Genomic DNA, 25482 nt, shown 5'->3' with positions numbered 1-25482 from the left:
TGCAAGCTGTGTCTGTGTACCTTGGCACACAATCTGTAGTTTCCCATTATTTGTGTTGTTTCATTTTCTTACGGAGTAGACTGAAGTGTTTTGTTTTTAGAAGACACTTAACTAGCTGTGGAATGGACTGTCACATCTACATGTTGGGTTTTTACTGACGTGATTTCTTCTGCTTCAGCCTTAGGGTCAGCAGGAAAAGGAAGCCGACTACCAGACCTGGGATCTGACTACAAACCTCCAATGAGTGGTAAAACCCCCTCTAAGACTTTTTCAGCTTTCTGTGGACATTATGCAGTTCTGCTTAAAACTTTTAAGTATGGTTTATGGCTTCAATGTTGGCTTATGGCATGTTAATGTGGTTCATTTTAATTATCGGACCTACCTTTGGCCATTTTGTGGCAAGTACTGCTGAATTACTAGAAGCCTATTTTCATCATAGAATCCTGTCTCTCTGCATAGCTAGCTGGAAACAAGACTGATTCCTAAACAAATGATCTGTCTCCTACTACCTCGAGAGAAAAGAGTTAGACTTTGAAACACTAGCCCTCTGGTAGGATCCCCGTCACCCAGCAAAGCCCGAGAACCGCTTCAGAATCTCAGCATCTCCCCTACTATGTTTTTTTAAGTCTGGGACTTCTAGGGGAAAATACTCTACTTTTCTACCATTCTGCAAGTTATTACCCTCAATTTTATAACACTTCATTCTTGGTGATGGAGCATAGTTAAGAGCACAAGCTGTTCTTGCAGAGAACCTGGGTACAACAGGACCCACACAGTGGCTTGCCACTGTCTGTAACTCTAGCCCAAGGCATCTGCCATCCTCTTCTGGCCTCCTTGGGTTTTGCATGATGTGATCTACAGACATATATGGGCAAAACATTCATACTCACTAAATAAAAGTCAGTAATTTTTAATTTTATTAAAAAGGCACTTTTCTTACCATTTCTGAGTTTACTCTCACACTTGAACTCACCACTGATCCTCAACTCTGGGATGTAGGGAGAACAGATTGAAGTATTCCCAATTAATACGGTAAAAAAAAAAAATGAGTGGAGAAGTGTCATCTTTGACTCCACTCTTATTCTGTCATAAAACCAGAATTCAGACCTCTGTGCTCCGGTTGTGCATTTTGTCACTGTCGAGTGCAGTCTGAAGTGCAGGGGATTCTGTACCAGGTGTAAGAGTCCAGGTGCAAAATGTCTAAAAGGCAGTTATTAAAATTGATTTTTTCCCCACTGTCTTATCACCTCTACCTAGCAGGCATACGAGAATACCTTCTTACTCTCCAGCTATCTGTCTAATGCCCATACTTAAGGGAAACCCACTGATTTTTAGAAGAGAAACTTGAATGCTTCAAGATGTTTTATACTACACTTGTCTAGCTATTTCTCCTTCAAGCATCTCTTGTATATTGGGCTATCAACAGTAAAGTATCAAGATTGTGAGAAAGTAGTTATTCCTTTATCTTCTTACATTTATGTATCCAGTTGTACATTGTATTTTGAAGGTTCAGACTCTATAGCAAACTATAGGAGGAAGAGAAGTAAAAAAAGTACCTGATAGGAAAAATAGGCACACTTTATAAAAGAGGTCTTATCTACCCCCTATCCTAAAGGGTATATGAAATCCTAAAGGCTGTAGAAAACTGGGAGCAGAAGCAGTGCTCAGCAGGTAAGAGCACACTTTCCATTCATGTAGCAAATCGAATGCAGTTCCCATCACTCACCATGAGTAGCTCACATCCACCTTTAACTCTGGTTCCAGGGATCCATTGCCCTCCTCTGTCCCCCACAGGTACTCACACACATGCAACAGACACTCATACACATACACACAGACAAAAATAATCTTTAGAGGGGAAAATTTACTAAATGTCAAGATGGGCATCAGACATTCTAGGAAGCTCTAAGAGCACATGCAAAGGCATAGCAGCACCGGCTCACTGTAGAGCTCTACTGCCTGCAGGTGGAATAGAAGTGTACAGGAGGTTAGAGCTGGCTTGACAAAAGCCCACATACTTAGATTGCTAAGAAACCTGGGCTTTATAACCTATATATGTAAAATGTCTGACACTACTAATATACCAAGACTTCCATTTTTTCAGTATCTGCTATTATTAGTCTGAGAACAGTGAAGAATTGATTGACAGCTAAGAAGGTGTGAAGTCAGAAGGATAAAGAAAGAAGCTGTCCCAGTAGTCCAGTCAAACATAAAGAGATGCATGTAATATGATCTCAGACAAGAATATTGACAGCCCCTTTGGTGGCCCCTTCTTAACTCTGTTCTAGAAAAAAAGCTTTTGTCCAGTTCATACGTAGAAGTTAAATCCAGATGAATGCTGAAACTTAATTTGTGTTGAATGCAGAACAATACTTTCTCTTCTGCTTGTTCTCGTACCCCTGCTCCCCCAGCCTTCAGTTTGCCATGTGGGTCCCACCTTGTAAGAATCTAGCCCAGTAGTCCAGCATTTCTCTTAAGAGCAATGTTGGATTAACAGTATGGTTAATTTTATTGGCTCTAGTAACTGTAGTCTTTCCTAAATATCAAAATGTTATCTCATTGAAGGTCAGTGTATACAGTTTTAAGTTGTCTGCTTAGCTTTTTCTTAGAAATGAATAAAAATGATTGAACCAAATATAAAAGAATAAGCTCTTAAGCCATTCTAAATCAACCTCAGATTTAGCAGTCTACTTAGATGTCTGTAAAAATCATAGAATCAAAGTTGGGAGGTCAGATAATCCAGTGTTGTTGGAAGGATTGCCATACAGAGAAAGGTTTGGTTTAGGAACCTAGCACTCTGTTTTTTAGCTCTACTGTTTGGCTGGCACGCCCTGGGACCTGCCTGTCTCTGTGCCACCAGGTTATAATGGACTCCACCATGCCTGGTTTGTGTGTGGATGCAGGGCTTCAGACTCAGGTTATAATGGACTCCACCACGCCTGGTTTGTGTGTGGATGCCGGGCTTCAGACTCAGGTTATAATGGACTCCACCACGCCTGGTTTGTGTGTGGATGCAGGGCTTCAGACTCAGGTTATAATGGACTCCACCACGCCTGGTTTGTGTGTGGATGCAGGGCTTCAGACTCAGGTTATAATGGACTCCACCACGCCTGGTTTGTGTGTGGATGCCGGGCTTCAGACTCAGGTTATAATGGACTCCACCACGCCTGGTTTGTGTGTGGATGCCGGGCTTCAGACTCAGGTTATAATGGACTCCACCACGCCTGGTTTGTGTGTGGATGCCAGGGCTTCAGACTCAGGTTATAATGGACTCCACCACGCCTGGTTTGTGTGTGGATGCAGGGCTTCAGACTCAGGTTATAATGGACTCCACCATGCCTGGTTTGTGTGTGGATGCAGGGCTTCAGACTCAGGTTATAATGGACTCCACCACGCCTGGTTTGTGTGTGGATGCCGGGCTTCAGACTCAGGTTATAATGGACTCCACCATGCCTGGTTTGTGTGTGGATGCCGGGCTTCAGACTCAGGTTATAATGGACTCCACCACGCCTGGTTTGTGTGTGGATGCCAGGGCTTCAGACTCAGGTTATAATGGACTCCACCACGCCTGGTTTGTGTGTGGATGCAGGGCTTCAGACTCAGGTTATAATGGACTCCACCATGCCTGGTTTGTGTGTGGATGCCGGGCTTCAGACTCAGGTCACAGCACTGAGCAGTCTGCCCAGCTGTTTGATGCCTTTCTTTCTTGATAACAGTTCCTTCCACAGTATCTCACTTCTTAAATACGTTGTTTCTGGTTGACTGGTTGGTTGTTTTTGAGACAGAATCTCAATCTATAATCCAGGTGTGGGCCTGAAACTCACTGTGTGACTCAATTTTCTGCAGTCTTACTGCTTTGGTCTTCAAAGTGTCAGTATTACAGCATGTGCCATCATACAGTCTAAAAAAATCCTAGTGCCAGGCAAGAAACACTCCCTTGTGTAGTGTTCCCTGAGCCTTTGTGGTCTGGGGCTCACTAACGTGAGGAACTGTATAAAGGGTCACAGGACTAAGAAGGTTGAAAACCACTCTGCTAGAGTGTCCTCCATCAGGCCTTTTTGTGATGAGATCTTGTCTAATTCTAAACTCAAAAGCCATTTCGAGGAGAAGTTTCTTTTTTTAAAACTTTGTTTGATACAGTTAAACACATGAAAACAAGTTGAATTTAGAGTCCAGATGGACTACAAGCTGTTTTCTGCATGGCTTACCTTCTCAGTTACTGTCTCGGGATATATAGTGCAGGCTCAGGCCTTGCTTCTCCAGCATTGTGGAAAGAGACCTTATACTTGAGACAGAGCCACACTGGATTCAGAAAAGCTTTTCACCTACTTATCTAAGTCAGCCACACAGTCACTCTGCATTGTACCCCCGCTTTTTTTTTCTTTTTCTTTTCTTTTTTCATAGCATTCTTAGCTAGTAGTTTCTTACCTGTTTGTTTTGTGTGGCAAGTCCCACCCCCAGCATTCACTGTTGCATCTTGAATACATACAATAATATATGACACATAATAACCACTCAGTAAATAATTGTCAAAATAGGACATATGTACAGAACTACTTCTTGCTGAAGTTGAATAAGAAAATGGACTCTATCATCTGTATACTTATGAGGAAAGATTTTTTTCAAACAGTAATTTTGTAATCTCAGACACCTACGTGTTAAGGAAAAATTTTTGCTTTATATATGGCTATACATTTTAATATGATTTTTGAAAGCCAAAAAAAAATCCCAAAGGATTTAGAAATGGTGATTGTAGATGGTTGTGGGTATGTATGTTCAGACGCCAAGTTCTGTCCGCCTTTTAAGACATGGTCTCTGACTTTGCAGCTCACAAAGTAGGCTTTGCTGTCTGACCTCTGAGCTCTAATGCTCTGTCTACCAGGGCTGCACCTGCCTTGCTTCTCCAGCACTGGGATTATAAACTTATATAACCATGCAAAGCTTTTCTTTAATGGGTTCTGGGGATGGGACCTGGGTCCTTATGCTTGCAAGACAAAAACATCTTACCTATCAAGCTGTCTCCTCAGTACAACGTGGGACTTTTAAAAATGAATTTGTACATCTTATAAGACACCAGAAAAACAGAACACTACCTGAGCCTTTGTGCTTAGACAGTTCTAGAATATCAGTACACTTGAAGGTTTCTTTGTATGTTATTCTTTGAGTAAACTTCTATGCCAATCCCTGCATGTAGGGCAGACTGTCATAGCCTCAGGAATTTATAATCTAGAAATAGTTTCCTTGAGTAGCACTCTATGCAGTACTGTGATAACTGGTATGAAGAAAATTCACCTGAAATACCTTGAAAAGGTTTGATGGAGCTGATTGAATTTTTTTTTTTAAATCACCTAACTAACTAACTAACATTTGTACCATTTTACCTGCACAGGCAGCAACAGCCCTCACGGGAGCCCCACCTCCCCTCTGGACAGCAACATGCTGCTGGTCATCATTGTCTCTGTTGGCGTCATCACTATCGTGGTGGTTGTGGTCATTGCTGTCTTTTGTACCCGGCGCACCACCTCTCACCAGAAGAAGTAAGGATCTCTAACATGCAACCCTGGTTTTGTTTGTTTCTTCTTATATGTTGCTTCTGTTTTTAGAGTGATGCAAAGAGTTGAAAAAAACATGAAGTACAGGAAAAGCCACTTTAAATGCAGTCATACCCCCTTCCTACCGTGGGGACTGTCTTGGGGATCTTGTATATTATGACAAGTCCCATAAGATTCTAATGGAGCTGAAATATTCCTGCCATCTACTGAACACAAGTTGAAGATGCAAGAGAAAAAGAAACCATGGGAGAAGGAGGAAAATGAATCCCTAAGAAATTTAACACTGGCTTTTCTGGGCCTCAACCTTAAAATGTTTGAAACTGAGGGGGCTAGGAAGGTGGCTCAGCAGTTAAGAACATGTACAGCTTTTGTAGTGGACACAGTTCTGTTCCCAGAACCTACTTTGGATGGCTTATAGCTACCTGTAACTACAGCTTCAGGGGAATCTGATACCTTCTTCTGATCTCTGCAGAAGTGTACACAGAATTAAAAATAAAAATCAATCTTTAAAAAATAAAAAGTTTGAAAACATCTTCCCCTGTCTCAGGCCAAAAAGTTTGCATCTACAAGCAGGAATCTTCATAGACATTTCTGAGTAGGGAGACCTGGTTAGGAAGTGGGACAAATCCTCAGAAGAGATTCTAGAAGAAGGCACTGTCAGTCATAGGAGACCACACAGTAACATGTGTATTATTGCCGCAAAGACTTTCTAATAAAACAAGAATAGAAAAAAAATGAAAAAGAAAAACAGTGACATTGGAGATCTGACTCTAGGGCAATCTGGGCTAGCTTTATGTTTGTGTCCTAGTTTTTGATGGTGGTGGTGGTGGTGGTGGTGGTGGTGGTGGTGGTGGTGGTGGTGGTGGTGATGGTGATGGTGGTGATGATGATGATGTAGGCAGGTATATGCACATGATTGTAGCTGCCCACAGAGGCCAGAGGCATCGATTCCCTCTGAAACTAGAGTTAATATGTGTTTGTGAGCCAAGCCACAGGGGTACTGGGAAGTAAATTCAGGTCCTCTGAAAAAGCCATCTTCCCTCTGTGCCATCTCTCTAGCCATGTATCTTTAGTTTTTTAACAATAACAACAACAAAAAAAATGTTTTAGGAACTAAGAAGTAAAGGCTAGAGACATGGTTCAATGAATAAAGTGCTTATAATGCAAACATGAGGACCTGAATTCCCAGTACCTACTTTAAAAAAAAAAAACAAACTCAGCAGTGTGCCATAGAAGTGACAGATCCCTCAAGCTTGCCTTACCAGTCAGAAAGTTCAGGGCTTAGTGATAGAACCTGTTTCAAAAGACACAGTGTAGAGTAATAGAGGCAGACAGCAGATGTCAATCACTGAACCCCCATACACACTTGCATACATGTCTGGATAAGCCCCCACACGCATGCATGCATGAAAAAAATGAGAAGTAAAACATTGAGCTGATAAAAATAGAACAGTTAGTGGAATGAAGAAAAAAATTCTGCTTATGCAGTTTACCACAAAAGGCAGAAAGTACATCTGTATATGTACACAGAGAGCGAAACGGCTTCTGAACCCTTACCACAGGCTATTTCACAACAGCCTGCGTGCCAGTGAAGGTGGGAGAAAGCTATTAACCTAATATAAGTATTTTATATGTGTGTGCACGTGTGTGCGTGCATATGTGTGTGTATGAGTGAGGCTCTCACTATGTAGTCTTGACTGGCCTGGAACCTGCTATTCCAGGCTGGCTTCAAACTCATAGAGATCCACTTGTCTCTGCCTCTGGTGCTGGGATTAAAGAAAGACATGTGCCACCATGTCCAGCTAATGTATTTGTTTTCAAAGGGCAAGTGATAAGCTACCCTGTAACTGCTATTTGAATAACTTTATGACAGATAAGTCATGTGATGTTTTAACTCTCTGTTCTCAAGTAGCTTTCTATAGTTTAGGTTGCATCTCTTTTCTAAGAGAAGAGGGGCTCTCTTCTGGTTTTGATTATGGAAAACTGTTTCCTTAAGAGCCTGAAAGTCAGCTCTTTTAGAACATTTCTCCAAGTTTCTGTGTTTGGTGCTTCATTTATTTATCTGTTAGTACTTGCTCATACAGCTATTATTAGTATGCTTGGGATCTTTAAAAGTTTCTAAAAAAAACAAAGTGAATATATACACACACAAAGGACAAAGAGTTCCACAGTGCTTTAGATGGAGTTAAAATTCAAAGTAAATAAAACTGGTATCATAGGAGTGTGCCACTGTGGCCAATGGTTCTCACGTTTTCAGATTAGGAATAATCAACATACAGGGATAACACGTGTGTAACAGAGGCCCTGAAAGATCATATCACCAAATGGCAGCACAGCCATTTTAGTTTTGAAAATATCCCCATATTAATCATATGTGGCTACCAAGTAATTGCTATACAAATGATTTTTATACTGTATTGCTTCAGGAATAATGACAAGGAGAAGTTGACATATTCAGTAAAATTTAAAAACAGTATATTTTCAGTCTAAAGTTGATTGAAGCTGAAACTATGAAACGCAGATATGAGGGTCCACTGTACTTGTTTACACTAGCTTGAAGTCTTTTTTTCCTTCATTGCATGTTCAAGCTCTAGTCTTTTCTAATGTACTTTCTGTCCCAACTATTTTACCACAGTTGCTTTCATTGAATCACACATTCCTCAGGGCTCGAGTCTCCATTCTCTTCCGTGTGGTTTCATGTAGCTCTGTGGTTTCATTTACTCTGTGCTTCCCAGAAACTCTGTTTCTATTTCCAGCCAGGCCTCTTTGTTCTGCGTATCAGGCATGCGTGCCCTTCCCGTCCTGTCGCATTTCTCTTTACTCGACATACAGCTTAGATATGAAGCATGCCCGCTTGTGTAGGCTCCTGCATGTGAACCCTTGGTCCACAGTTAGTGGTCTGTTGGAGGAAGTTCCCTGGGGTGGGGTTAGCCTTTAGGTGTATGGCCCAGTCCCTCTTCCTGTGTGATTCTACTTCCTGACTACAGGTTCAGTGCGACCAGCAACCTCCTACTTCCATGCCTTCTGGCCATGGTGGAATGCATTCCCTCAAACTGTAAGCCAAAGTAAACCCTTTCTTAAATTGCTTCAGTCAGATAGCAAAGAGAAAAGTAACTAATACACACATGTCCAAATCAATCCATAATATTTTCAGTAAAACTTTGTAGTCCACTCTTCTCACTGTGAATAAGTGGCCTGGGCCAGAAGCCTTGGCCTCACCATTTCTTTCTTTTTTTTTTTTCTTTGCTCCCACACAGTCTATGCTCATTCCCTCCCTAAGCCCTATATTTCTGTCTCCTGAATATGCATTTCAAATTTGCCTCCTCCATTCCACTGTCATGGGCCAGCTTTGATGAACTCCCTCCAGTCCTCTGCCTCACAAATCCATTTTTACAAGAGGGTAGGGATAAAGTTTTAACTCAGATCAACCTTGTTTCTCCCTTGCTTAAAACCATTAAATGATTTCCCATCTCTGAGAGTAGGAAGTTCCCACTCTCGGCTGCTGTGAAAGCCCTTCCTGGCCTGGTTCTTGCCTGCCTTCCCGGCCGTTGCCCAGCCTCCCCTCATGGCTCATGCTCTCATCCTCCAGTATACGAGGCTGCTGCGGCTCCACTGCAGGGCGTTGACACAGCTGATTTTACCACCTGGAATACACGTGCTGTCCCCATTGTGTCTCAGCATAAAGTCAGTTCTGCGCATTTCTCCTCTCTATCTAAGCTCCAGCTATTAAGATTAACACTTGGCATTTTGGTAAGTTCAGAGCATTTAAAAATAGTTTAGTGTCATTTTCGTCACTTGACCAAAAGTGCTGAGGGCACAGCAGTGTAGCAGAGGCTCTGACAGGAGCAAGGTGCCTAGTGTATATGGTTGTTGAATGGGAAAGTGAGTGGATGAGTGCCAGCAGAAATGACAGTACAGTGACACTGCTGCCACTGCACATACCCGATAGTCCCGGAGGCTTACCTAGAGCATGGCTCTGTCCTTTCCCTGTCAGCCACAGATTTTTACCTGTTCTTGTTGTTGTATTTTTACTTCTTGTCGTCCTTTCTTTATCTAGTGGAAACTTGTAAAGGAACCTTCTGCTTTTGAAGTTTCATTTTTAATTGCTATCTCAATCTTTTAATATAAAAAAGGCAATATTCACATATACTCTGGCATATAGTATCTACACGAACAAAGCAAAAACACGTTGACTTTTTCCAGAGATAGGCCTTTTGTCCCTGATCTGTTGTTCTGCTGCTGCTGCTCGCTGGTTTGAATTTCTGCCTTTGTTTAAAGCTTCTCTCCGAAGGGCAGGGTTTCTTTCTCTTTTACTTTGGGTTGGAGTAGTTTTATTTTAATTGAGGCTTATATTTAGGCCCTCACAACATGCTAGACAGACACTGCTACTCAGCTACGGGCCGTTTTTGACTTTTTATTTTAAGAGTAAATCTTGCTAAGTTGCATAGGCTGGCCTTGAACTAACTCTGTAGCATAGGCAGATCTTGACTATTTCATCTTTCTGCTTCTGCCTCCCAAGTAGTTGGGATTATAGGCTAGTGCCACCACACCCAGCAGAAAATCAATTTTAATCACAGTGTTTTAACAAATATATTCAAAGGGAGTACATTTTTAAAACTACTCTTAATTCTGTGCCTAGGAAACGAGCTGCGTGCAAATCAGTGAATGGCTCCCATAAGTACAAGGGCAATTGCAAAGATGTGAAGCCTCCAGACCTATGGATCCATCACGAGAGACTAGAGTTGAAGCCTATTGACAAGTCTCCAGATCCTAACCCTGTCATGACTGATACTCCAATCCCTCGAAACTCTCAAGATATCACACCAGTGGACAATTCCATGGATAGCAATATCCATCAAAGGCGGAATTCATACAGAGGTACCATTTTCACTTTGTAAGGTTGCCTGAATTTGTTAATTTAGTTTAGTTTTAAAGAAATGTATATCTTGTTTTTTTTTTCAGCATTTGATGAACAATAGCTAGCTGTTACAGAAGGGGAGAGGTTATGGATCATTTAGGAACAGCCTTCTAGATTTTTTTAAGTCTCAGTGGGCTTCAGTCAAGCATTTGTGCCACCTAACTCATGCTTGTGCATTGGGTTGTGTCCTTTTTGTTGGACTCCAGCTATCACTATGGCATTCAGAACCTTTATGATAGCAGAAGCTTCTACACTGAAGTACAGTATATACCATCATACCATCCTCTTTGAATCTCAGCAGGAATTCCCATGATACTGTAAATGGAAATGCCTTGCCCTAGTGCATTGTTAGAGAATCCCAAACCCTCCAGTGGAAATGTATTACTGTGAAGGCTGCTCGGAGGTCTAGGGCATATGCTTGCTGCTAACCTCCATACTTTATATCCAGGGCATGAGTCAGAGGACAGCATGTCTACACTGGCTGGAAGGAGGGGAATGAGACCAAAAATGATGATGCCCTTTGACTCTCAGCCACCTCAGCGTAAGTAGAAACTTCCCTTTCCTCAAGTGCTACCAGTCTTCTGTGTCATGGTGGAAAATATCTATGAGTGTATCTTTAACTTCTCTTGATTCCAAGTCAAAGACCAACTGCCACACTTTACAGAAAAAAATACCAAACCATTATTTTTTTTCATAATAAATGTTATTCTTGAGCTAGAGAGATTGCTCAGTGCTTAAGAACACTGGCTACTCTTCCAGAAGACTGAGGTTCAATTCCTAGTGCCATCATGGTGGCTTACAACTATCTGTAACTCCAGTTTCAGGGGACCCAGACACCCTCTTCTGGCCTCCAAAGATATCAGCCATATGCATTGTGCACAGACATACATTGAGCAAAACATCCATACACATGAGAATAAAAATTAAATATTCTTGTAACATGTTTAAATTATAAATAAGTAGATTCAGAAGCTAACTTACCAGCTAGCAAGATGGTTCTAGAGATTCTTATGTGCAGGCATAAGAACCTAAACCGGTTCTCTGCTTTCTCCATGAGGTAGTGAGGGAAAAACCAACTCCTAAGATTGTCCTCTGACACCTGCACAGTGGCACCTGCACTCTGTGGCACACATGATAATTAAAAAAAAAAAAAGTAATTCCTGTACTCTTCCAGAAGTAGGCACGTATGTGCTCTGAGAGACAGGAAGCATCTCTTAAAGACTGCAATTGAGCTTTCCAAACGTCATACAGATGCTTTAGGCATCCTGCACATGGTCAGGATTAACAAGCATCTATGAGATTGTAACTTAGTAGACTTTTTTAAGTTGTTTCATATTTGTAGCATGGGGTTTAAAACATTTCACCATTGACCCATGCTCCATTTTGTCAAGCATATACGTTGCTAGACCTCTTTTTGTAATAAGCAAAATTAAAAATAAGTTAAATGTTACTGTTGAGAATCAAGAGAGGAGTGTGGTGAAGAGACAACTCAGTAGTTAGAGCAGAAGACCCAAGTTCAGTTCCCACCACTCATTTCAGGGAGCTCACAGGCACCTGTAATTCCAACCTCAGGGGCATCTTTCACCTCTGGCCTCTATGAACATCACACTCATATGCACAAACATACATACAAACACACACATAACTTAAAATAGTAAAATTAATCTTTTCTTAAAAATCAAAAAGTGCCACTCATGGTGGTAAATCCCTATAATCCCAGCACTTAGGAGGCTGAGTCAAAACTCAGTTCCAGGGCAGCCTGGGCTGTCACTCAGACCCTGTCTCCAAAGCGGAGAAAGGCAATGAGATAAGTCATTATCTTCAGACTACTGTGTCCTTTCTCTTGCTTTTGTTTCAAGATAGGCCTTTCAGACTAGCTGCCACTGTGGGTCTTGCAGTTAAGAGAATGCTTAGCTGCGTCTCTGCCAACAAATGATGAGATAAAAGAGCTCTGGGCATTCTACACAGAAACTGGTGCCATGGAATCCTCTCCTTGGAAAAGCTCTCCTCCACACTTGCAGTGGAACCTCCAGGCATGCACATGCGTCTTCCTCACTCACACACGCCTCACAGTGCGGTCAGGGAAGATACCAGATTGTAAAGGTAGATCAGCTCTGAAAGAGTAAGGCTCTGTTTCTTTAAAATTAATACTTTTTGTACAAAGTAACTTAAGCTTAATGCCCATAACAGAAAGAAAGGCTTAAACTTGGAAGCATACAGTGGGTGGGGACATATTTTCTCTACTTTAATAGGTTCTTTATGTGAATACCCCCAGTTTAAAAAATACAAAAAAGAACAAAATAATCTATTTCACTTTTGGTTTGGTTTGGTTTGGTTTGGTTGTTTTTACTCACAAGAAGATAGTAATTTCTGTGTTCTAAGATCTCAGTTCCTACCTGAACTGACTTACTTTTATGACTTAGAAAATTGATCACTTTCTAGATTTATTAAATATGTCAAGGAAAGAAGATATAATTCTAGTTAAAATCATTTCTCTGCTGTTTGGTTTGGTTGGTTGGTTGGGTTGGTTGGTTGGTTGGTTGGTTGGGTTGGTTGGTTGGTTGGTTGGTTGGTTGGTTGGTTGGTTTGCTTTGGTTTGGTTGGTTGCTTGGCTGGGCTGGGCTGGGCTGAGCTGGGCTGGGCTGGGCTGTGGAAAGAATATGTATGAATACAAGGTATTATGTAATTCGTGCCCAAACAGTTGGGTAGGTGTTAGAATCTTTCTTTCAAAGCACTGAAACCAGGTGCCTGGATACATTCAGGGCTTTGAGAGATCCTTTTTGAAACCTGCCTAGTGGCCCTTTTGTACAGCTTGAACTCCTTAGCTCTGTGTCCTGCAGTGAAGTTGGAGCCATGCACCTGGCATCCACATACCTAGGTCTGAAAAGGCTGGGCAAAGCTAGATGGGCTGGTATCAGGGTGAGGTCAGACCCGAACCCTACACAGACCCACAAGATCAGATCCAGCTAACTTCACTCTACACCAAAACATTCACTTTTTACTTACTTATTTAGAAACAGTTGAAATAGCTTTTAAAAGAAAACCAAGCCCATTCTGGTTTTCTCTCACCCCAGAATGCTTTCAGTTTTCACTTCCTGGGTCAAGCTCAGTTTAACCACTTCACCCCAACATAAACTTTGGGAAATACAGATTCTGAAGCATCTCACTTTGCCCCGGGGGAGATGGTGACCCCAGGCCAACTGATGACCTTGTCAGCCAACTTTTCTAGTTGTAATTTCTCCCGTGGACCTGCTAGAGCTTGTGGTCCGTGGAAGCAGCTGGAGAAGAAAGGCAGCCGTCTCACGTCTGAGGCTTCTTCCCAGGGGAATGCGATTGCCCCACAGACATCTATGCAGAGCTCACACACAGGAGATAGTTTAATGGGCTCCAGAGAGCTGATTCAGTGTGACTACTAAAGCTTATGGAAGTGTAGCATAGAAAAGGGATGGGGGATCCCTCTGTTCCTGTTTGTTTGCCTAGTTGGGCAGTGTGCAGCTAGTTATCTTGATCATAAACATGGTTCTTCCATATTCTAAGGAATACCTATGAAAATGTTTTGTTTTCTGTTTATATCTCAGGTTAAGCAAGAAGCTTCATTAAAGAGGCTTCATAGGAAGTTATATGTGGGATCCACACAGAAGTTTATGTTCTTTATTTAAATTGAATCCTTAGTCAGGAAAGGGAAAAGGAAACTTTTAAAATGCTAGTGGGTGTGGCTGAGCCCCCAGGCTGAACACAGTAATAAATGGTGCTGTAGTACTGTAATTGATAGTTTTATTACTAGATTGGAGTATGAGCGTTAATTTTTTATTTATATTCCTTTCAAGATATTAAAACTGATTAAGCAGCTATCTCTTTATTAATATCCATCAACTGAGCATATGCTCAAAGGAGTCGATCTAATCTTCCTTAGTGGGGCATACTAATGGCCCTTTAGCTGGATAGAAAAAATAATAGAAACATTATTTGCTTATAGATTTATATTTTATGACATATTCATGTGATTCGTGTTTTAATAGAAGAATTCAGAAATGCAGTTAAGCCAAAGAAAAAGACTCCCTTAATCATGACTGCCATTCCCCAAAATTACCACTGTTGATGGAATATATACCTCAGACTTTCTTATTATGTATAGATGTAGAATATGCCTAGAAGTGTGTCCATTTGTTAAGTCAAACATAAAATTGATGGCTGATTATCCAGCCACCTGCCACCAAAAAGCTAAAGGTTGGGCTAGTGGGAGGTGGGCGGGGTGACTGGTATGTGTCTGTGCAAGCATGTTAAGCATCTCTCTGTCTTGTGTTCATCCACAGCTGTGATTAGTGCCCATCCCATCCATTCCCTCGATAACCCTCACCATCATTTCCACTCCAGCAGCCTCGCTTCTCCAGCCCGCAGTCATCTCTACCACCCAAGCAGCCCATGGCCCATTGGCACATCCATGTCCCTTTCAGACAGGGCCAATTCCACAGGTGAGAGATGAGGCTCAAGCCCAGACGGTGAAAGCATCCCCGGAGTTGGCAAGTGGAATGGGGAAGGACTTGCCTATTTACAAGTCTTCAGTGTTTCTTGTTTATCCTGACATTTCTGTGATGGATTCAAATTTGTTTTTTTTTTAACCTACTGCACTTTTCTCCCTGAGTTTAAGTATTCAGTGCAAGGTGCCATTTTAGTAAAAAGCAGCAATAACTTGAATTGCATAAGCTTCTGTTCTTCCTATAAGCCTCACACCTTAACTTTGTTACCTTTTTTAAACCCCCCCCCTTTTTTATTTTACAAATTGAAAGGGAAGTTTATTCAGAGTGGCTTATCGAAACCAGTTGTTGCCTTTGTCTCAGTCACTGAAGTGTTGGACAGTCATGGTAGGTGCAGGTTACTGCCCTGTGGACCAGAGTAAGGACAGCATCCAAAAGGCATCCGAGCCACCTTAGGGGAGCGGAGACAGCTCTAAAACATAGGAAAGTGGCATAGCGGTATTCAGTGTGTGGTAAATGCTTTGCCAGACAAACATGTCCTCATTTGGAAATCATGGCTTCATCATACAGTTTTAAGGAGAAAAGAAGGAAGATGAGACAGCAGAAGGAACAGACTGCTGCTGCCCACTGACTACAAGTTCATTTAAATCTCCTAGTTTTAAGCTGCAAGTCCTAGTATTTATTACTGGTAAAAACCAAATGTTGGCAGTTCTGAGAAATGAGGAAAATTCTAGTGAGCTCCATTTTTTTTAAAAAAGCCTGTAATTTTAATATTTAGAAGTTTGAGTCCCCACTACTAGCATCTCCCTGTCCTCAAGCTTTGATCAGTCATTAATATGCCCAGAATACCAAATGAATGTGAGAGTCTAAAAGGTTGTCTGATACCTCTTAGCGCTGCACACTGCCAATACTGTTACCTGGCTTGGTGATGCTGCTTGAACCCACACCTAAATTTCGCCTTCCCACAATTTCCTCCCAAATTTAGGTTTCAGATCTACATTTAGGAAGAGATCATTATTCCAGCCAGATACATGGGAACCAAAGTTTGCTGTAGACATGAACTCATAGAACAGCAAGTACCAGAATACAGCTTTTCAGTCCAGCCCTGCTCTTAGGAAGATAGTTTTGTGTCCCGCCACACTTACCATGTTGAAGACTAAGGGATCCATCCCACACAATCCTCACATAAGGTCGTGTGTGAGTGTGTGGAAAGTTCTCCTAGTTGGACTATCCCTGTCCTCCTTTGCCCTGGGCTGGGAGAGGCTTGGGAGTTGGAGAGAAGACTAGAAGTTCCCACTGAGCATTCAGCCAGGTAGTCTACTATTGTTGGTAAAGTTCTCTTTTGTGTGTGCTGAGACAGAAAGGGAGAAAGGGGAGAGGTTACTTTACTAACAGTTCTTGCTTTGATGCCCAGAGAGGATAGTGTGATAGATGCACTAGAGATCTATTTGAAAAGCAGAGCCAGTATCTAGAAGTAATCCAAGTTCCCCTGCTTTGTATTTCCCCAAGTCTTTATATCGTTAGGGCTTAGACTGCTATTTTCATAGCCTTGGGTGTGGAGGCTGTGCAGAACTGGAGCCTGGCCAAGTAGTCTCTGCCCTAGGGGCATTTACCATTGCTTGCCATGAGAAGAGCACTTTCTGTTTGACCATTCTGAAGTTTGTATTTTAAACAACTCTGAAAGGTAAGGGATTAATCCCCTCACCAAAGCAGACATTTTAGTCTGAGCCTAGTCTTTTAGTTAGGGATTAGTGTACAAGGTTGAGGAACATCTTCCTTGGAGAATGCAGTGTTCTGGTGCTCTCTGGAGTATACAAGGCAAACCTAGTCTGTGGCAGTGGCTAGGGCCGTGACATATGCAAGCAATAGAGTGTTCCTTGCTTACTTTCCTGCCATCTCTTTGTAAAACACAGTTGAGGCAGTTAGGCTGTTGTACAGAGTTGATCTGCCATATTAGCTGTTATCAGGTGATATGTCAGGACTTAGACCTATTTCTTTCTCATGGCCTCTTATTTCCCTTCCTAGCCAGCTTCTACCTGGGCCTGGATCGCAGATGGTTCCCGGCAGCTCCCCAGGCACAGTGATGGCTGGCTTGAGCAAGCTGAGAAGTGGCACCCCCAGCATGGCCTTTAGAGGATGAAAGGTGTCTGAACCTGGAGAGATTGTTCTAGCCCACGTACATTTATCCTCATCCGTGGGACCCAGCACCTTTTAAGTTAAAGTGCGGTCTATTCTGTCTACTGAGAGCCCAAGGGAGCAGATGGATTGCTTTTTCACAAAGGCAGGGAAGTAGGTTAGATTCCTGCAGATAGTTTAGATAGTTTATGTGTTTCTCTTAAGGCTGAGAACTCAAAACAGTCAAAATAAGCCTTCAAACTACCTGTTACAGCCTGTTGCCCAAGCTGCTTTCCGTGTCTCCTTTCTGGGTGAGAACAGGTCTCTCCTGTTCACACTGTATGAAAATCTTTCTCAGTCTCTGACATTGCTGCTTCTGCTTTGCAGGGGGAGACAAGCATCAGGTGCAGAAAGGCAGGAAATCTGTGGGGCTTCAGAACCTGAGCCTGGGAATCAGTGCAGGGATTCAAACTCGGTGCCTGTCTGTGGGCGACTTGCTTATTTACCCTCCCAGTGCTTCCTGAGTTACTCTGAGAAATAAATGTAAAATGCTTAGCATAGAATAAGTACCCAGTGTCTACAAAGAGAACCTCTCTGTTGTACAGGGACTATGTTCAAGCTCTTCATTCATATGTGTATGTACATGTATATATATACATATACATACACATTCATATATATGTATATATACATACATACATATATACTTTATACATAATGAATTATGTGTGTCTCCATGTTTTATAGATGAAGAAATTAAAGGCTCAGAGATCTAGTGACTTTGCCAGATTCACTCATCTAGTATTATCAAAGTAAAATATAGGACTGGCTAACTCCAGTGTGCTTTTCCAGCCCCACTGTGCTGCCCTCAGAAGATGTATTTTCTGAAACTTGCCTTGTTCTCCAGGCTAACCCTTCCCTGTGCCTCTGGATAAAAACAGCATTCATTTGACACAGTCTTCAGCTGTATACAGACCCCTAGACTATGTGAGGCTTTATTGTCATGAGGTCAAAGCCATTCACATTGGTGATGGCCATCTAGTACCTGAGCATTGGCCTCACCTGCACAAGCCTTGCTGACAGAGCCAATTTCTGGTGGGTATTATCCAGCCTGTATTACTAGACATGGTTGTCTGTGAATGGTCAGTTTCTAAGACTACCAATCAGTGAGTGAAATTTGAAAAATTGTATATACTAGTCTTCAGAACCTTCATAAAGACTCCATAGTAAGTATTTTAAATCTATGAACTTACAACTACCTAAGTATGTAACTAGAGAAAAAAATTGAAACTGTCGGTTGAAACAAGATTGTTTATAGATTCTTAGATTAGCCCATCCATTCTTAGCCTTGGCTGTCGTCCTGATCCGTGTGTCTCTGGACTTAGAACTGATCTGCTAAAGTGCTTATTGAACAGGCTTAGGGAACCCCTGGAAGTAGCCACAACTGCATATTTTAATGGTAAAGAAATACTAACATTTAAGCTTTCCTGCTATAGAATCTGTTCGAAATACCCCCAGCACGGACACCATGCCAGCGTCCTCGTCTCAGACGTGCTGCACTGACCATCAGGACCCTGAGGGTGCTACTAGCTCCTCTTACTTGGCCAGCTCCCAAGAGGAAGACTCAGGCCAGAGTCTTCCCACAGCCCATGTCCGCCCTTCCCACCCTCTGAAGAGCTTCGCTGTGCCAGCAATCCCACCCCCAGGACCTCCTCTCTATGATCCTGCACTGCCAAGCACACCATTACTGTCCCAGCAAGGTGAGTGAGAGGAGCAGCATCGACCGAGGGGCCGCTGGCTTCGACCCAGCTTTGGGATAGAGGTCTTTACCACTCACCCTCCGATACCACTCTCACATCCCTTTTTTCTTTCCTTTTTTCTTTTCTTCTTTCTTCTTCCTCCTTCTTTCCTCTTCTTTTTCCTCCTCCTGCTCCTACTTCTCTCTCTTTTTTTAAACTGAGTTTCTCTGTGTAGACCTGTCTGTCTTGGAATTTGCTCTGTAGACTAGTCAGCCTCCTGAGTGCTAGGATTAAAGGTGTGTGCTACCACCACTTGCCCCTCCCCTTTACTTTTTAAAGAAAAAGCAATATCCTCCAAAGTTTTCATAGCAACTTAGAGAAGCTCTGTGTCATTGTCCCCTTTGTGGGGAAAACATACAAGCCATAGCATAATGTAGTGGTGAGCAGGGGCTGAACTTTTGAACTGTGATTTCTGTGTGGGATCCCTGGTATTAAAATCCAGTGACATAGGTTTGGACAACAGAGCTGGTCCATCTAGGCCCCTGGAATCACCTCACTCTAAAAGACTCTTCAGGCTAAACAAGGGCCAGGGAGGCCAGGTCTGAAAACCAGGAGTCTCAAGATAGTGAGCACTCATTTGCTGTACTTCACAGCTCAGCAAGGGACTCTGGCCACTGCTTATTATGGTTTGTTTCAGAATAAGTCTGTGGTTCTCAAATTTTTTCAGTCTCTCAAAGCCTCTTCAGCAATCAGTGCTAGTCTAAAGACACACGGATCAGGACCACTGCCAAGGCTGAGAATGGATGGACTAATCTAAAATCCCAAAACAATCTTGTTTCTGTGTATGGAGTATGTCAGTACTTATCATATTAGTAATTAATACAAGAAAGTTTTTTAAATTTTAATTAATTTAAAAGATAATTAGCACATTATTTTTTTGGTGAACAGTTATCACTAAGTTTCTCTTACCTTGTAAGTGTCCCACACTCAGTCTACTGTAATAAGTTGTTTTGGTTGTTAAAACTCTGCCCTCACAGATACATACTTGGCAAATGGCAGTGTACTTTCATAACCTTTTAGATATTTAGGAGCTTTCGTTTTTGGAAAAAGGGGGCTTCTGTACTGCCCACACCGGTCTAGAGTTCTTAGTCCTTCCGTCTCATTGTTGGGATTTCCGATACATGCCACCGAGCCTAGTCTGGGTATTCTTTTTGATACAATGGAAAAATTCAACAAGTTGTAGCTTCTCCAAGACTGATTTATAGTGCAGCATCTCTGTCTGTCTGCGGACTCTGCACAGTCTGGTCCACTAGGTTGCATTAGATTTAGCTTGCGCTTTGGATGTGTAACACTAAAACACACGTTGGACATTTGGAAGATATTGGTTCAATAACTTTTAAAAATCCTCCAAATATTCACACATTCATTGTAAGAAGCTTTCACAGTCAGATAACAGAAACAAGTCTTTCAAAATGGTAATTTTCACAAAAACTTTGATTTTAATATTGGCAGTATCTGTCATATTTTCCTTAAGTTCATAGCTCATTCTTTCTATTTCTAGAAAATATCTGGGGCTAGAGAGATGGCTCAGTGGTTAAGAGCACTGACTGTTCCTCCAAAGGTCCTGAGTTCAAATCCCAGCAACCACATGGTGGCTCACAACCATTTGTAATGAGATCCAGTGCCCTCTTCTGGTGTGTCTGAAGACAGCTACAGTGTACTTAGACATAATAATAAATAAAGCTAGGAAGGAAGGAAGGAAGGAAGGAAGGAGGAAAATAAATGTCTGAATGACCCATGTGTCAATCATCTTTGAATTAAAAGTTTTGTTGTTACATGATAAAACCTCAACTGGCAAGTGAGTCTATCACGGTCCCCTTCTTGAAGATGGTTCTGTGTGTGGTATATAGCAGAAACATTTGCATTTTGTTAAACACATGTAATTTTGAGAGTTAAGATTTAATAAAACAATTTCTTATTGCTTCATTAAGGGTAATATACTAGCTTGTTAAAATATAAAAGCATGACCCTAGTTAAGTTCACAGCTTATTGCTGCTGTCTTCATTGCTAAGGCTCCTAACAGTCTTGCCCATGTTGCTGTGTACCCTCAATACAAATAAAACCTAGTAAAAAAAAGGCATGTGTTCCTTAAGTGTCACAATGAATGAGCTTTTACTCCCAGGTATTTATGAGTAGTCTGTGGCTCACCATACTTTGAGAACCATTGGGAGAAAATACTAGTTTTCTAAAGGCAGTGGAGTGTTTCTCTGGCCTCGTGGTTGCCCTCTTGCCTTCTTCCTTCCATCTTGCTCTGATAACTTTTCAGAGCAGATCCCTGTCTGAGCCTACAAGCATCCCTCACATTGAAACAGCTTCCACCCCTGGTGGACTGCTGAGGTCTAAGGGATCAACCTTAGCCACAACCTAACAATGCCCTTTGCCCCTCAGCTCTGAACCATCACATTCACTCAGTGAAAACAGCCTCCATCGGGACGTTAGGAAGGAGCCGGCCTCCTATGCCAGTGGTTGTTCCGAGTGCCCCTGAAGTACAGGAGACCACCAGGATGCTGGAAGACTCCGAGAGTGTAAGTTCCTGGGGCCCTCGGCTTGGCCAGGATGTCCTAGGGAGTTGCTTGCATGCTATTAGCTGATTGTACATTTGTGTACACTGAGGTCTTTGCCACCATAGATATAAAGCAGATTTAATCACTCATCAAACAGGTGTCCTTGGAGCATCCCCATATCCTGTGGGAATGTACTATGGGTTTGGTTTGATATCAGACCTACTCTGATAAGTCTTACAGTGCTTTATCATCCCATCAAAGTTATATATATATATCCTTCCTCTCATTTCTGTTCCTGGAAGAGAAGGTGCCTAAGATTGTTTTCAAATTCCAGTATTCAATGTCTGCATTTCCAGATACTGGGTTCTCTAAAGAGAAAGCTTAAGCCCAGAGATGCTGGGTACACACATTATATTGCTCTGACAGAGATCTAGAAGAGGAAGCAACAGAGCCTCTCTGCCTTGTGAGGTCATTGTGAGCTGAGGAGTATGTGTAAGTCAGGAGAAAGGCATTGTGTATTGTGAAGAAATGCTGTCTTTATTAATGGCCTTGAGTATGTCCGCTGCTTCTGTTTTTATGGAGTCCACCTGGTTTCTGTAGGCCAGCGTCCCAGGGCAGTTTTGGCCAGGCTACTTGGAGCTCTGGACAGCTCTTCAGATCATTCCCAGTAATGGTGTTCTTCCTTCTGTAGAGCTATGAACCAGATGAGCTGACCAAAGAGATGGCCCACCTGGAAGGACTAATGAAGGACCTAAATGCCATCACAACAGCCTGATGACCTTCGCCTGGACATGACTCCAAGCCTGAGTCTACAAGTCTCGGAACTTAACCTTGAAAACAAGGAATTGTACAGAGTACGAGAGGACAGCACTTGAGAGCAGGAGCCAGCAAACCAGCCAGTGCCTCCATGTGGGGTTGGCTCCAGGCACAGCCACCTGCCTTCTCCTGGTCAGCCTGGATTACACTTGTGTGGAGGCAGCTTCCCTTTGCCTGCTGAGAGCCTGCAGGACTGGGCACTATGGGCCAAAATTTTGTGTCCAGGGAAGAGGCAAGAAGTACGACCTGCCTTTTGCTTTGTGGTCAGTGGCTTGTGTCTTTGTGCTGCAACTGCATCACTTTTATGGAGTGTAGACATTGGCATTTATGTACAATTTTGTGTCCTATTTTATTTTACCTTAAAACACTATCAGAAGCCAAGGGAGTCTGTGATGTTCTCTCAAGCAGTTGACACTTGACTGTGGTTCCAGTTACTTACGGAAAGTCATCAACAGTGAGGTTGTTTGACACCACTGACAGGCATTGGCTTGTTGTGGGTTTCATTTTTATTCTTAATTCTGAGACATTGCATCCTCTGCCAGCTGTTAATCCATCACTTTGAGGGGAGGACATGTTGCATTGCTGTTTGTAAGCTTTTTTATTATTTTTTTATTATAATTATTAAAGGCCTGACTTTCTCCTCTCATCACTGTGAGATTACAGATCTATTTGAATGAAATGTAACATTGAAAAGACTTGTTTGTTGCTTTCTGTGCAGATTCAGTATTGGGGTGGGATTGGGGATTGGGAATAGGAAATGGAGGGGCTGCTGAGGCCCTGTGAATGTTTCTGTCAATGTACTTTGTTCCAGAAGCCTGCCGAGAATGAAAGCAGCATCTTTAGTGTCCTTTCCTGGCATTTCCATCTTCGTGTCACTGCATAGCAACTGGAGTTTTGTTTGGATCTGGTTATAAATTCTTGTACAGTGGATGACTTTGGTGATTTAGCTGCCCTGGTATCTTGGTCATTTCCTCTTTGGAGTGTCCACACTGAGGTCTCTATCAATGTATGTTTAATTGCTTGAGAGATGCCAAGTAGAACCAGAGCCTGACTGTGCTCTGAGAAGCTACAAAGCACAGGGTGGAGACTCCCTTTGTGTTGCTAGTATTGGTTCTCTCTGGAAGGTTAAAATCTAAGGCAGGATCTTGGTTTCCTATTCCAAATAGGATGCCTGCTTCTCTGGGCACCAGTCCTCAGCCAGGCAGCTCTCGTGGCATTGCAGAGGCTCTCCTGAAAAACATCAACCAGGGTGAGAGCCAAGATGGGGTGGCACCCATGACGCTTCCCCACATGTTTCTTCAAGGAGCAGAGGACAGAGATAGTGGAAAGAGGGTCAGCAGAAGCAGGTGCCTTCATCTATCCCAGCAGCTCAGCCAAACCCCAGTTAGAATGAGGCAGCAGGAGATTCCAGGTGTGCTGAGGGTTCAGCCACACGCAGAAGACGTTGCAGAGTGTTAAAGAGGTAAGCTGAGGTGTGTATTTGGTTGGCTTTGTTGTTGTTGTTAATGTATAATGAAAAGTATAAGACTAACCCTCAGGCCTCATGTTCTCCAATAGATCCCTGGAAGACAGTATAGAAAGTCAGTCGGGCTTGGGCTCCTTAGCCAGTGAGACTACTCAGACCACCAGTGGCTAGCCTAGCCTACCTGTCCTTGAACATGGGTGATTTTACCCCTTTGAGGTCTTAACCCTTTTTTTACTTTCAACAAGATGAGCTCTTTGTATGATTGCGGGCGGGGGATATGAAAATGCAATGATCTAACTCCTGTTGCTCTTCTAGCTGGTCACATGACGGCACCAGGCAGGGTTCTGGGACACCCGGTGTGCTTTGACTGTTCTACAAAAAGCTGTCAGAGCGTTCTGGCCTCCTGGAGGCTAGATTCCTCAGAAACTGTCTAGCCTTTGCCCACAGAGCATGCTATGTAATTAGAGCACTCCTTCCCATGAACCCCAGCACTTGTGTTACCTCAGGGCCTTGGTACCTGGATACTGCCACAGAATTTCCATGGGGCGGGAAGGGATGTATTTTTAAATAAAGTAACTTAAAAGTTGGGGAAATTTTTTAAATTCAGAAAATGCAAAGCTATTCTGTATTACACCATTTCACAATTTAATATGTCTTATATTTTCCTGTGACTCTGGAAACTAAACCATTGTGTGTCTTGTCGTGTCCTAGTTGAGCTGGGGCCTAGCAGCTTCCTTCCAGTGGGTGTGGAGCAAACGTGTATGTCGCCTCGCTACCTGCTTGAGGGGTCCGAAGGGCTGCTGGGACTGAGTTCTGTACACACTTGTTTGGCCTTTTCTGTAGTTGATGCTGTAAAACTCTATGGCTTTTTAAAAACAATTTCATGTTTTTATTTTGTATTGGAAGTCCAATACACTTTTTTAATCCAATCAAACTGGTCTGGTCAAAAAGTTCTTTCCCTTAAAAGTTCAGGGGCTCCTACTTCCAGCTTCCGATGACTTCTCTGTGGCTCTCACTGCTATAAAGCAGGATTTAGAATGGCAATCTGGGCAGAGGTAATAAAAGAAATGTCTGACTGCCAGCCCCAAAGATGTGTCTTCTTCCTGTCCATATCCCACTGTTACCTCTAGGGGAAGGAAGGAGGGGGTGGGGAAGCCCAAGGAGTGGCAAATGGCGCCTAGCACAGAACCACCCTGAGTTGCACAGCATCGTGCTGAGGTGGCTCTCCTATGCTGGAGAGGCTGAGCTCCACTGTTAAGATCTTTCGGTTTCCCATGCCTAGAATAGTGATGACCTCTGCAGCCACAGGCCCCCTTCCATCTCTTAGCCTGTGACAGAGCTAGTGCTAGATCAAGAGTGCAGTGTCCCTCCGTCCTTGTGTCCATCTGCTCTGCTGACAGCCTGTACTTAGAAACCTGGATAGAGCCCACCATCCCTGTTAGTGGTGCTCGATTGTCCTCAGGATAGTCCGAGTCTCCAAAGCTCCAGGAATGCTTGCCTGCCCTTACCTCAGCATCCAGACAGACAAATAGGTACCAGATACACTGCTACTGCAGCCTGGAAAAGCTGCTCTTGAGATTGGATCCCTTTCCGGCCACATCGATCATCCGAGCTATCCCCTCTGCATCCCTAGGTGGCACTGTTGGCACACTTTCCAATGATGGCTCTGTAAGTCGTTCTACAGGCATGTGGTCTCAATACAGACAAGAATTTCTTTTCATGTTGCTCTCTGACTGCCTCCAGGTATACGCAGTTTCTGACTGACGGTAGCAGATGCCTGCCTCTTGGATGAGTGGACAGATAGCCCTAAAGATAAGGTCTAGGGCCTACTAGGAGGC

The 25482-nt window shown here is 42.8% G+C and overlaps 1 protein-coding gene across 10 annotated transcripts in view; it reads left to right on the top strand.

Moving 5' to 3' along the window:
• Positions 1–24733, top strand: part of Neo1 (neogenin) — a 161936-nt gene extending 137203 nt beyond the window's left edge. For 5 of the 10 annotated variants that reach the window (XM_030244107.1, XM_006510845.4, XM_006510844.4 and 2 more), the window contains 8 exons: positions 179–247; positions 5390–5537; positions 10192–10430; positions 10919–11011; positions 14784–14942; positions 18557–18820; positions 21248–21384; positions 22055–24578. In XM_030244107.1, the coding sequence (XP_030099967.1) occupies positions 179–247; positions 5390–5537; positions 10192–10430; positions 10919–11011; positions 14784–14942; positions 18557–18820; positions 21248–21384; positions 22055–22138 (1193 nt within the window). In that variant the 3' untranslated portion in view covers positions 22139–24578. Of the gene's footprint in view, positions 1–178; positions 248–5389; positions 5538–10191; positions 10431–10918; positions 11012–14783; positions 14943–18556; positions 18821–21247; positions 21385–22054 lie in introns of all 10 variants that reach the window. The other 5 variants (XM_006510847.4, XM_030244108.1, XM_006510846.4 and 2 more) reach the window with 2 other exon arrangements.
• The last annotated feature ends 749 nt before the right edge of the window (positions 24734–25482 follow it).

The sequence above is a fragment of the Mus musculus genome, chromosome 9 (assembly GCF_000001635.26).
Source record: "Mus musculus strain C57BL/6J chromosome 9, GRCm38.p6 C57BL/6J".
NCBI lineage: Eukaryota > Metazoa > Chordata > Mammalia > Rodentia > Muridae > Mus > Mus musculus.
Note: the sequence above shows the minus strand (reverse complement) of the source record. Positions and strands in the feature narration are given on the sequence as shown.